This window comes from Lineus longissimus, chromosome 8 (assembly GCF_910592395.1).
Source record: "Lineus longissimus chromosome 8, tnLinLong1.2, whole genome shotgun sequence".
In the NCBI taxonomy this organism is placed as follows: Eukaryota; Metazoa; Nemertea; class Pilidiophora; order Heteronemertea; family Lineidae; genus Lineus; species Lineus longissimus.
This window is the reverse complement of record NC_088315.1, coordinates 2,477,095-2,490,834: the sequence shown is the minus strand read 5'-3', so window position 1 is coordinate 2,490,834 and position 13,740 is coordinate 2,477,095. Positions and strand designations below refer to the sequence as shown.

The 13,740-nt window shown below is 42.7% G+C and overlaps 1 protein-coding gene across 1 annotated transcript; it reads left to right on the top strand.

The window, feature by feature from the left end:
* The first annotated feature begins 2,768 nt into the window (after positions 1-2,768).
* On the top strand, positions 2,769-13,392 carry LOC135492433 (uncharacterized). The gene is made up of 14 exons (XM_064778922.1): positions 2,769-2,836; positions 3,177-3,370; positions 3,536-6,106; positions 6,301-8,352; positions 8,657-8,797; positions 9,026-9,263; positions 9,482-9,635; positions 9,803-9,966; positions 10,232-10,467; positions 10,633-10,822; positions 11,096-11,223; positions 11,387-11,503; positions 11,721-11,831; positions 12,063-13,392. The coding sequence occupies exons 2-14, from the start codon at positions 3,207-3,209 to the stop codon at positions 12,163-12,165; spliced, it is 6,369 nt and encodes a 2,122-aa protein (XP_064634992.1). The 5' UTR covers positions 2,769-2,836; positions 3,177-3,206; the 3' UTR covers positions 12,166-13,392.
* The last annotated feature ends 348 nt before the right edge of the window (positions 13,393-13,740 follow it).

The following is a 13,740-nucleotide window of genomic DNA, read 5'->3' as shown; positions in this document are numbered from 1 at the left end:
ATTGTCAAGGTATTGATCAGTGTTTCATGATGACTGAGGTTTCTAACTCAATATTATTTCCCAATGATCAGTGCTTCCCATGACAACCGCCTCCTCTGAAAAGTGCTTCCTCTAGTCAGTTTTGTGGTGGGATCTCTTAACACCTTTATTATACAGACCATTATATTGAAATATCTCGTGCTCAGACAGGTTCATGTTGCATTTCTTAACCTCCCTATTAACTCCCTTGGCCCGGCAGTGGATTAGCAAGTGTTTACTAATCTGCTAATGCTATACAAGTTCTTGAGCTCTATTATTGGGTTTTTATGACTGGAGGTTGTTATCTTTGGATTAGAGTGGTTTTGAGGTCATTTTAAATTAGGAATCAAAAGCACCAGAATAACAACTTGAATAAATAAAAGTTTAGAATTGCTCTGTATTTGCTTGGATATTTAACACCTTCAGCGCCGAACGACGTAGATCTGCGTGGCCCAAATCCCCCCTCTTTGAGCTGGTTATCGGAGTCTCATAGACTTCAGTTCCTATCTTGCCCTGAAGATGGCGATGGCGTAGTTCTTTCATGAAGTCATTCGAAGTTCTGAACTACGCCATCTTCAGGGCACGGTAGGAACTGAAAAGACCGTTTGGTCTTTTCAGTTCCTATCTTGCCCTGAAGATGGCGATGGCTTAGTTCTTCCATGAAGTCCATGAGACTCCGAGAACCAGCTCAAATAGGGGGGATTTGGGCCACGTAGAGCTACGTGGTTCGGCGCTGAAGGTGTTAAAGGTAAGTGGAAAATTGGTCCAAACTATCAATTCCTGAGTAAAAGTATAGGCCTCTCAGAGACCTGCATGGTTTAGTTCCCCTTTAATTATGATGACAATGGGATTTATACTAGGGTATTAGGGGTCACAGAATTGAACAGGCCTCCATATACAAGGGATTTCAAAGCAGAAGAAATCGCATGTGGATCTTTTAGGATCGTCAAAGACATGGTAAAGACGCACCCTCCAGGGAGACAATGTTTACATCTCGCCATGGATACGCATGTGATTTAGCATAGGCATGCCCTGGACTCTAAGTTCAATTCAGTTGAAAAGGACAAAACCCGAGCAAAGAGTTAGTTTTAAAGTGGAGGTGGACAGTTTCTAAGAGACAAAATTTGGGGTGTTGGTTCAACACAGATGGTCTTCTTGCCAGGTAAGCAATCTGTTTCCGTGATGTGAGCTTATGTCAGTAATGCAAGTACAAGTCACAGGTATAATTAGAATATGTGATTCGATACACTTATATACACATACATATGGATTTATTAGTGACTGAGGGCCATCATACTTGCTCATTATGATCCAGTTTTACCAAAATCTCCTATTCTCTGGTCCTATTTAGTAAGTAGAAATTATACTTTTTCAGCCAGGGTTTTTCAGATGAATCCTCAGCAATGGCACCAAGAAAGGAGAAGAAAACGCGGATTCTCAAGTCCAGACAGAGAAAACAGGTGATCAAATCAAAAGTGTGAAGTTCCCCAAACTGACAGATAACAACTTGGGAGAAATTCCAAATGTTGTATTTCAATAAGGGGAACAGTCAAATGGGGCGAAACAGTTATCGGGCGACACGTGGATTCTGGGCGCGGTCGCAGAGATGAACAATTAAATTTGCCGCCGCCCCAGTTGCGCGTCAAACACCGGATACGGAACTAATCAATTACGCCAATCTCCCGGGCGCCGGGCCAAATGTCCAATTTACATGCACCCGCTGAAATTGTCACATAGGGAGTTTTTTCCCGAATGTACGCAATGATGACGGGGCCCCGTTAACAGGAAGTACCATCTATTTTAAAATGCGTTTCCAATGTGATTGCATGAGGACAACCCACTTGTGTCGTATATCACTGGAAACGCCCGATTCCCCTGATTCTGCATGATGTTAAATCGGGCATTTTATTTCTTTAAATAAATCATAAGCGTCGCATTTGCTCCTAGCTCTGTTCACCATCCCAAATGGAAATACAATGTATTGCCAATTGGGCCGGACAATCACGGAAAACCCCAAATATTATACATTTCTTCCTGAATAATTCTTACAGGAACCACTCTTCCGTGAAAGACAGTTGCTTACGCTACACAAAAATCAAAAAAAATTGAGGGTCAACCATTGAACTTTTGAGATATGTTGAATTTTGCACAAATCAGCGAAAAACGCACCAACTGGCACTGGACGGCATTTTAACACGGGCCCGGCGCACATTCCAAGTTCAGTGTACACATACGTCGGCAACAACAGTAAAATACGTAGTTTCTTGTTAGCTGCCTATTGAGTAGCGCTCTAGGTTTCAGAAACTCCAAATAACATGTCTTTGCCAAAACAACTGCTAAATCAACACGGACATACTGTGAGAACAAAGAAATCAATGATTTTTTTAGAAACTACGGTCAGGGCTTGGCCGCGCATGAATACAAAAAACACCCTAATGAGACCAAAGGCCAACTGTGGCAGAGACAATAGGTTGAGTGAGACAAGCTTGTCGATAATGATCACCATTGACGACGCTTGGAGAATGCAATAACGCGCGAATTGTTGGTTGGTCGACTCGGTTGATAATGAATGGATTTAATTTCCAAGTACATGCTTTTGTGCAGGTATATGTTAAATTTTGATTTATGGACCTTGATTTTGTAAAACAATTTGGCTATTTACAGAGCATAAAAGTAGATTTGTTCAGAAATATTGGACATTAGAAAAAGCATCAATCTTTTCAGGCCAGTCTACATGCCAACAGCTAAACAACATGGCGGACCTTGACAAGCTTGGGCAGTTTTGACCCTGGGAATTTTCACAATAAAAGACTCCTGTGTTAGTAATCGCAATGATATAGTTGGCAAATAATACTCTAGAGATTATAGCCACTAAGTTTATAACCTGAGAAAGTGTACATAACCTCGTATAAGCGAAGTTTTTGCCCATTTTCTTTGACTCTTCTGCCTGAAAAATGCAGCTTTTTGCACACTGCTAATTGGCTTAATTGGACTAATTGGATGATTGACAGCCGTAATTGACCATTCCAAAGTTTCACTTTTGTGTCATTCCCTTGAAAGTTCGTCCTGATTAGACTCAACACCACGCACCCTCCAGAATTATAGTGTAGGCAAGCTACTTCACATCATACATCATACCTGTTTAATATTGTTTTTAGCAACAGCACCTCACCCTGCCGCCAGACAGAATGGATGAACCACCAAGTCAATACTTGATGTCTCCTGTTGACCCACTTGATACCCCAAGGACTAAACAACTTAAAGACCTGAGACAGAAAAGACTCGCCTATTACAATACTCCTGTGAGCAGTACACAAAATGCGACTCCAGAACAGAAGAAAAGCTCTGCAAAGTAAGTCTACTATGACCAAGTTGTATTACCTATTTCGTGTTAAATGTTATCAGCGAACCTCACCAAATTCCTCCATTTGCTTTATATCGGGAAGAGATTACACTGAAATTAGATTTTTAGAGCAGCAGAAGATCAGTCAATTTATTTTTGTTCTCACACTTTCAGAACCCAAGAGAGGTTATCTGCTGTCCTCCCAAAACAGCAATCAAGATCACCAAGACTTTCATCCACATTGATTGGACAAAGAGCTCCCGGGCCTGGCAACAGAAGCAAAGAACTTAAACAATCGGTCTCAGCATCGAACAACGCTCGCCAAAGCTTACAGAAAAACAACTCTGAAAAAGCTTCGTTAACAATGTCTAATGTATTCATTGAAGATGACAGTTCAGTGCTTGACGCCGACTCAAGTTTGTTCACAGAGCCAACTGTCACTGACTATACAAACTTTGATGATGGGAATTGCAGGAGTCATCATCAGAATGGAAGGACTTCCGATTCAAATGATCTCAGGCTTTCTCTTGGTTCAACTATTCTTGACACAAAGAATCGAGCTGGGGTACAGAAAGGAGTAAGCGGCCCCAATGATATGGATCTGAGGCTTTCATTAGGGTCTTCCATTACGGGAACCAAGGCGAAGAAGAAGAACTCGGACCCTGAAGATCTTCACCTGTCTCTTGACTCAACAGTTGTCCAACAAAATCCTTGGAAAAAGAACGGTTCTGCGAAGTATGATCTTAGATCGTCAATCGGATCATCGACTGCTGTCGAAGAGACAGGGAATATCTTTTTGAAGGGCGGCCAGAATGTTGATTTTGGTTCGTCGTTTGATTCTACGCTAGTGGACACCACGCCATCTGGTGTTGCAGACTATCCCCAGAGGCTTATCATGCAGGAACAACCAACTCGGAATGTTGCACAACTTTCTCTGGATTCAGAGGTGGAATCTGATAATACTCATCCATTTGCTTTCAATAAGTTTCTCATGAACAGTGACCAGTCGGATCTGCGTTCATCAATAGAATCTGGTACGACTGCTGCGAATACTTATTTCAATTCAATCTTGAAACATGATACATTTGAAACAAGTGATACTCAAAATGCAGAGGAAGGCAAGGTTGCTGTCAACAAAAGCGTGACATTTTTTCTCGAAGAAGGTGAAGACGAAAATGGGAATGGGGAACCTGCTGCTGCTAGGGAAAACCAGCCTGATCTAGTTCACCAGCTGATGAAAGATCACCAACAAAAATTTGAGCCAAATCAGTTTGGATTGACTGATTCAATGCAGTCAAGTTTAGTTACAGGGGTGGATAATCATTCTGACGTCAACTTCGTGAAAATAAGCAAACATTTTGTGAATTTGGATGACTCTTCCATTGTCACGGGAACTGAATCGGAAATTCAGTCGAGCATTGCTCCACCATCCTATGACCAGATTCACCAGCAAGGAGTACGTGTTTCCGGGAAGTCACAGCCTCTGTTTGCCTCACAGACTAAAAATGTGATTCCCAAGACGTCCAGTGCATCCCAACCTATCCTGAATTCTCAAAACCTAAAGCAAAATGGAAGTAGTACTCAAGTGGCTGTGGGGTCTTCCCAAAAAGAAATGGATGGACATTCAAGTGTTCTTGACACAGACATTTCTTCAGTGGTTGGGTTAGACAACCAGTACAAAGAGGGGTACATCAAGGGCCTACGCATTGCTCTTGGCGAGGAGAAATTCCAGGAGATGCTTGACAACTCATCCGAGTTGCAAGAAATCTTGAGCACTTTGGACAAAGTCGCCCAAGTAGATGGTAAGCCTGGACAAAAAAAGACCACTGTTGAGAAGCAAATTCCACATAAGTCCTCAGCTACTCAGATGTGTGAAGACCAAGGGACAGTGATATCTGATGTCCTGACTGATGTAACACAGGATTTTAGAATGCGGAACCAAGTTCCAGTCAATCAGGGTCAAGAGCAGGTCCAGTTTGGCAACTTTGATGCTAGAATCAACCTGCCAAGTGACAAGACTATCCACAGGGCCCCTCCAGAAATGAATAATAATGTGGCATGGTTCAAAGGACAGCATTCTGCACAGATTGCACAGCCAAAACCACTGAGAAAATCCACACAAGGTTCCCGGAGCAGGGATGTTGATGTTCCAGACAAAACACATGTTGGTTTGAATTCCCAAGTCCACCCTGACATGAGACTCAATATAATGGAAGAATTTGAGCATATTGATCCGTCTGTATTGAGCCCAACATTGAGCTCCCCCTATAGTTACCGTGCCGAGGACAGAAGTAAATCAAGAACTGGTGTCCTTACAATGAAAGCTCCACCAGTCCAAGATGGTGGACAACGGACACCGAGGATCAAGAAATGCGCATTCTCTGCTGAAGAAATCTATAAACAGGCTTTCGCTGAAGCGGAGAATTTCTTGAACGACGCAAAAAAGACTCCAGAGCCCCCTGCTCCTGCACCGAACACGAAACATTACCCGTATGGATTCCGTGAACCAACCCCACCAAGGAAGTCGAGAGAAACGCCGACACATTCTCATTTTCATTCGCGGCCAGTTGGACCAGTGCCACAGAAGTCGGGCTCAGAAACTGGCAGGTCATCAGGTCCATCGGAGATCATTGGGACTGGTCCACCTAAAGTGCTGAGTCAGAGTGACTTTGAGAGTCGATCGTCAGATACTGGGCTGTCGCAGGAGGACCACATGAAGGCTGTGAGGGACCATCATCAATATCAGTAAGTTCTCTTGAGGTTGAGTAACAGATGTTTTGCTTTGCTGGATAATTTGAGTGAGACATTTTTAGATACTGTCTCTTTTATGTTGACGGGAGTGAAGTACATGTAAGGCAGAATTGATCTTGTTAGATCTTGTTATACTTTGTGTTTGATATTGAAAAGGTCGTAAGTTCCACTTTGTATTCCACTTCCAGGAGAGATGCAATCATTCGCCAAGTAACAGAACAGCAGAAGAAACCTGGTTACACCAGCAGCTCATTGGATCGTTACTTCTCATCTCTCCGTGATGTCAATAAGGATGTCGCCTTCGATCCCATCCCGGAGTGGAGCGATGTTGCGCCAAATCGTGGTGGGAGAAGTAACCGTGCCACAGAGGATGTTCGACTGTCTCACAAAGTTTTCAGTGCAATAAGGGAGTCTACTCCACAGTCTTCTTTAGAAGATGAGGTCTCCGGTGATTATGAGAACTATTTCCTCCAGGTCGTCAGGAAGAGTTTGCAGGACTCATCGGTGTTTTTAGACGATAGGTCGATGGACCAGTTCCTAAGTAACATCAGGGGCAAGTCTGATAATGTTGATGACTTCATGAGGAATCTTCAGCAAAGCTTAGACTCCGATCGATTTCAAGAATTGGTGATGAAAAGTGGTGAGTTTGAAAGTGAATCTGATGGAACCAAGATGGCTGCTTCCTCTGAATCGGACGTTAGCAAGGTCAATAAGATGCGCCAGAGTCAGAAAAGTCTTGGGAAATCCACAGATTATGATGGTGAGACGTTATATACGTCTGTGAGCGGTGTCACTGATAAGTTTGACAGGTTGCATCTCGATAGGATGCTCGTACGCGATGAGTTAATCGGTGATCAAAGTAAACTCAATGTGTTACAGCCTGTCAGGCAAGGAAACTCCGAAACAGAACAGATGGCATTTGATGGTGAAAATGGTCAGAGGATGGTCGTAGTGTGTCCAGACTGCGCAACTTTGAACAAACAGTATGTTACATGGTGTCTTGACTGTGGGTGTGTTCTCATTGGTGTTGACCCTGTTCCGCTGAAACCTAAAAGACAATCGAAGAGAAGTAAGGAGAAATCTCAGAAACCAAACAGCCGTCCTGGTAGTGGTACTCGTTCAACTAACGCTGCACGACCTGGTAGTGCCAAAGCAAATTCTCGACCTGCCAGTGCAAAAGATGTTAAAAGTTCTCGACCAGGTAGTGCTAAAAAGTCAACCAGAAGAGAACCAGAACAGTTGAAATCACGAAAAGTTTCGAAAAGTCTTGGAAAGTCGTCAGATGATAATAGTAATGATAGCAGCAGTGGAAGTGGTCAAGATAAGAAGAAAAAAGTGGTTGAAAAATCATCAATTTCTCCTTCGCCGCTTCGTAAGAGTAAAGAATTGTACCGTAGTAATTCTAAAGAGGCGACATCTAAAGTTGGTCACTCGGGGTCCATTCAAAATGGTATTTTAAAACCTGTGCCGCAGCATAAACCTGTTTTGCACGACCAAGTTCAACAAGCGATTGAAATATTGCACCATGGGATGGAGTCACCAAAAGCTCGCCATTCAAATTTGAAAAATGAACTCTCCTTACAGTTATCCATGAGCAGTTCCATGGACACAGGATTGAATGGTGAAAACGGGAAAGTTCACGGCTTGAAGAAAGGAAATCCGTTGGGTGCGAGTATCAGCAGTGACTTTCAGGAGGTTGAAATATTTGAACGGAAAATGGACATTGATCTAAGGCGACAAAGCCGGCAAGATGCAGAAGTCCCGACGATTAATTTGGCGAACTTGAGTGACGAGGAGAAGCCAGTTGGTGACGCTAATGTTGGAGGTAATATCCCGAATTTTATTGCATTGGATGATGATTCGACAATCGTCGACGAAGAAGACATGTCAACTCTTGCAGACGTTTCAACAGTGACTGATCGCATTGAAGACCAGCGCCACCTGGATCAAAACGTACCTGACGAGGAACTAAGCCATCAAGAATTTCTCGCACGGATACAGCGGGATGGTCGTGTGAAAAAAGTGCCAGTGCCCACCCCCAGCAGCAGTAATGCTAACAACAGTCGGCCAAAATCTGCAGGGAAATATCGGACTGCGGCTAGTATGGTTGATCCACCAAAAGGACGCCCTGTCTCTGCAAGTAAAGTGAGGACTTCCATTGAAGTTGATCCTTACAAAAGACACTGGGACAGGTCAAGCACAGCTTGGGGATCGTTTGCTGCTAATGAGCTAAACACTTGGTAAGTATTGTCTTTTAGTTCACTCGAGTCACATACAATTTTAAAAGATATTTCTGGACCTGGTCACGGAGATTCCATTCAGTCTACCAACCCCTAAATAGCCTTTTGGTTGATCACAAAAAAGAATGAAATGAAGAGGGACTGCTTGTCTGTAGGTAAAACCAGTTATTGACCGGTTAGATATTTATCGCAGGTTGCAACGATGACCAATATTAGTTGCACTTGCAGGCACCTGCGACAATCCCGCAGACAAGAGATGCCGGTCAATGCTACAAAAATCTCATGCTTGCTCTTGTCTTTCTAGGTCGAGCACGAACGCGTCAAATCTACCACCAAAGAAAAGACCAATTAGTGCAAAGACGAGAAAGCCTGGTGTTGGGGACAAAACACTTGCAGATGAGCACAGGAAAACAACAAGACCAGCGAGTGCTGGGCAAAGAGCGAGGTAGGAATGAAAGTAATGTTATTGGTTCATATTGTCTGGTCTACTCTTTGCATCGTAGCCCTCAACTTCAGGTCCTGGGGTGTTGATGACATCAACACTGTATTGAAGAAAAAGTCGGTAAAGAATCCTATCCTCTGACTGCTCGGTAAGGGATCTGGTGCTCCTGACTGTATTGAATAGACTATAATTCCGAACAAGTTGAGACGTGTAACCTCTATTTTCTTTCAGACCAACCTTAGCTGGTGACCAAAGAAACACCAGACCTAGCTCTGGTCCATCCCAGAAGATCATGTCTCGCATGGCAGAGAGATTGGCAGAGCTCAACTCCGACCCGTTGACACGACCTCAGGTTGTTGAAGCATGGACAGCTGCGGAACAACCGGTTGTTGTGAAGCCGAAGGTCCCGCATGTGTACCATAATGCTGAACCCATGACATCAGAGACTTATGTACATCACATTGCAATGGTGAGTTTTCTCTTCACGTTGTGATTTTCTTCATCCCGAAATGATCTAAAACCTGTAGAACTCATGATGGAGACCTGCCCATGCAAGTGGTCACGGAGAGGTAGCCTAGTACCTGTGAAAGCTATGGGGGACAGATGCGAAGCTTTGAGGCTAGTAGCCTATAATTCAAGTAAATCTTAACCTCTTTTTAAAGTCTCTCACTCAAATCTCCATTTCAGAGTCCCAGAGTAGCCAGAGGCATGGTATCTTTCCTCCTCTGCCTCCCAGATGAACTCCTCCTTCATATACTCTCCTACCTCAACCATCAAGATCTCACCCGCGTTGCTCGCACTTGCTCTCAGATGTACAGGATTACTCAAGATGAAACACTTTGTAAGTATGGATGTACCTCTGTTTTTCTCCTACAGCATGCTCTCAGACCTCAACAATGTGGCCCAAAAGCAGGGATAGACCCTTCAATAACACCAGATGTGTACATCAAGCTCAACCAGCAAAATCTTTCATTGAAAACTTTCATATTGCATGGTATTCTTATTCAGGGAAGCACATCATGATTCGTAACAAGTCCAATCTGCATGATGACCATCTCGATGAGATTGGAAGCCGCTCTCCTCTGTCCATATGTCTCATCCAGTGCTTGGGAGATAACATCACGAGTCGTGGCCTACGGAACTTATTCCGGCATTGTGCTGATACCCTGCAGGTTTGTGTGACATCAGTTTCGTGGGAGGAATTCTCCTGGCTTACAATCCTTTGAACAGGGCTTAGGAGTCCCTTGTACCAGGTTTGGCGAAAGATCTTACACTAAAGGATATATGTGTAGCCCTGTCATGGATTGAGTCCTTTCTGAGAGCAGGCTGAAGAACTGATAAATTTGGGCTACAGAAATGTTCTTGGAGAATACCTAAAAAAAGTAACCTGTAAGTTCTCATTGTGATATCAATAAGAGTATTTGAATCCATTTTCAGGAGCTGAACATCATGGGCTGCTCTCGCGGTGAACTCACCGGTGACAACATCATCTTCCACGCTGCTGCAAAGTGTCAAAATCTGACTCATGTCGATATGAGTTGGACCAACGTCAACGATACTGTCCTCATCTCGATGGCTAATTGTAGCAGGAGGCTGGTTTCTCTCAATATCTCTGGCTGTCAGGCGATCACCGATGACGGCTTAATTGGTGTTGTGAAGAAGCACGGGGACAGGTGAGTGATTTCCTGATCTATTGAGGTTCTCAGGGAATGTATGTACAGAAACATACCCAAGGGATTAGAAATACATGTATGTCTTCCCAGTCAAGATCGTCTCTAACTGTGAAGAAGTGCTCCTATCTGGTACATGAACGTCAGCTCTTTGTATTCTCATTTCAGCTTGCGTTCCATTGAAGCATTTGGCTGTTTCAATATTACTCCTAAAGGCATCAAAGCACTGGGACAGTACTGTAGAAAACTTGTAACTCTCAACATTGGACAGTGTTACAAAGTGACTGATGCCAGCGTGTCACAACTGGCCTCATCATTGGAAAAGGTGAAACACCTTGACTTCAGGGGTTGTAAGCAGGTAAGTAATCTCCAATCTTCTTTTTCAGCTTTCACTCTGCACCTGGATGTAGAGCATAGTGGAGCATAGATCGCCAACAAGATTCCTCTACTTCCTCCTATCCTGGATAGTTCTCTCAACTTCAAGTTCATCCCTATCGTTCTAGCCTCCTGGTATGTTGATCATCGCCAAGTGGTCCTTGGGCCCTGGGTGGTTCTGTGACCTCACAGGGTCCACAGCTCTTGTCTCTTGCTCCTGATAACCCTCATTCATTTCGTCTTCAATTCTTTGCAGGTGAAGGATAGCTGCATGAGAAAGATTGTGCGAAGTTGTAAGAATCTTGAGTCCATAACTCTTGCCAACTGTCCAGGTGCCACAGACTTGTCACTTGTAGAAATAGCCACATACTTGCCTAGCATCAGGTCAGTTGAACATGAACCAAATCCTCTTGCCTGTCTCAGAGTTCTTTATGAAAAACTGCTCTTAAAGCACTCGTGTCAATTCGACCTTGATAAGACAAAATGAGGTACTTTGTTTGGTTTTTGTCGATTTCTATGAAGTAAAAATGATTGCTTCCAATTTCAGATATGTTGATATGAGTGGATGTAAACTCGTCACCGATGTTGGCATGCGATCCATCGCCCACAACTGCTACTTGGTGGAGCATCTTGATCTCAGTTCGACTGGCGTCACAAACAAAAGGTAAGATTCAAGAATAAGTAAAATGAGAAGTGATTTCCCTCAAAAAAGTTGTTTCACTTTAAATACGAGACCCAATGAGCATGTCTGTCTCGGAGTAGCTCATCATGTTTTAGCAATTGTCTCAAACTGTTTTTGTTCTGGAATGTTCCATTTCTGGACTGCATGGAAGACAAATATTTGAGAATCTTCAATAATTTCTTTATATTTCCTCTTGCAGTGTGTCACTTCTTGCAAGCTACTGCAGCCAAAGACTTCAAGTACTGAAACTGAACTTCTGCAAAGACATCACTGAACAGGGTCTTGTCAAACTCGCAAGAAACTGCAAAAGGTAAGAATGTAGTTGCGTACATCGTTCAAACCCTATGCTCTGCAATATCCCCCCAAGCAACATGGTGACACAAAATCCAGCTCAATGTTTTATCACAAAACCCCACACCTACTAGCTGAGTGGTGCTTGGCAGAGATATCATCTTTGAAGAACATTAGTCCTTATTGATAGATGTCACATGTTTATACATCTCCAAAAGAAACTTATAACTTACATCTTTTTTTCTTTCAGATTGAAACTGATGCATTTGTACGGCTGTAAGAATATTCGCAACCTGGATAGGATCTTGATGGAGAATAAGGATCTGATCATTGAACGTGACGCAACGGAATGAAATTTTTTCTCACATACTCAGTCTATCGTGTTGTGTAGAGAGGACAAACCATCCAGGATGCCGCCCGTGATGCATAATACTGAGAAATGATAAACACTGGTCTTTGTTCATTATTTATAGTACTATAGACGCACAACCTCAGTTTTACTGGATTGAGACATTCAGTGCATCGGAACTGAGGGAAACGATGATCTCAAGTGGATGAAGAGGGAGACGCTTATTAACAAATTCCGTCCTTAACAACACTGCTGCTGATCTCTTGAAACAGATGTTTCCATCTAGTTTTTACCGATGCATAAATTCTTCACCTGTGGTGACACCAGGAGAAGTACCGTCCATAATCATGTTAATGTTGCTAACTGTGTTTGCTTTTTGAAGAGTATATTTTTCTAACAGTTTATCTTTTTTGATGTAAAAGGGCTGTTTCAGTTGTTAATATTTCCTGAAGGCTCGACACCCCATTTAAGTTTTGACATTCCTCAAAATTTCTCTCAGCACTCTTGAACCACCCTTTGTAATTTGTCATCACGCATGTAATCATGTTATTATGTTGTGATAGTTTTAAAATGTACCGGCTGATATTTTATTGTACTCTGATTGTACATGTACACTATAAATTATAGCCCATGAACTCTAAATTGATGCATGAACAAAATTTGTATAGAGATTCTTGATAGAAACCTGTGATATATTTATCGTGCTTCCTATCATATCTGTTTGTTATCCTATAATATCTGTTTGTTATTTACACCTTTCAGAATTCTAACGGACCATTTATTTAGATGTAGAATAGATTTCCTCATGATTTTGAATATGATAACGTATATCCATTAGTCATATTTGGCGTGTGATGGGGGGGGGGGGGGGGGAGGGGTATATGATGTTGTTTGATGTTGTCTGGGCAAAAGTTGTTTCCTTTCTGTTTTCGGTCAGGATCTCTGAAAATGTGTATCTGTGAGGTTTATAGAGGGAAACACGACCTGTCTGAGTTATAGTCATGACTTGTGTGGTGTGCAATATCTAGAGAAAAAAACATCTTCAGAAAACTTTGTTGTTAACCAGATATTGTACAAGTGACAATGGACTATTGATGAGATTGTTCTATTGGTATTGCTAAATGTCTGCGTGGGTTGAAATAATGACATCGGCCAACGGGAACTTAATTCCTGCCTAGGCTTCGAGATCTTGCTTGCATTTAGTGGCAAAACAATAATGCACTGGTTTACTCGTAATAAAAATACTATTTTCTTTGAGAACCTTTTTGTTGCTTCAACTTCGTTGGTTAAATGTGCCGCCACATTCAGGGATTTAAAAAGTGTCCAAGCAGAAATGAAGAATTCTGCATCGCTGGAGTGCTCATCAGAAATCCCAAGCCAATCAGATGGCTCGATTGTGGGTTTATATACACTTGAAATGATGTCAAGGTCCAACATTCCTCACTTAGTAGGAAGATATACCAAGATTCCAGCTCATTGATACACCCTGTATGGTACAAATTTTACTTAGATAGCGCCTCATATAATTGGATGCGCAGAACGAGGCGCAGTCGCCCAGTTCTATTTTTAGCGGATTCGC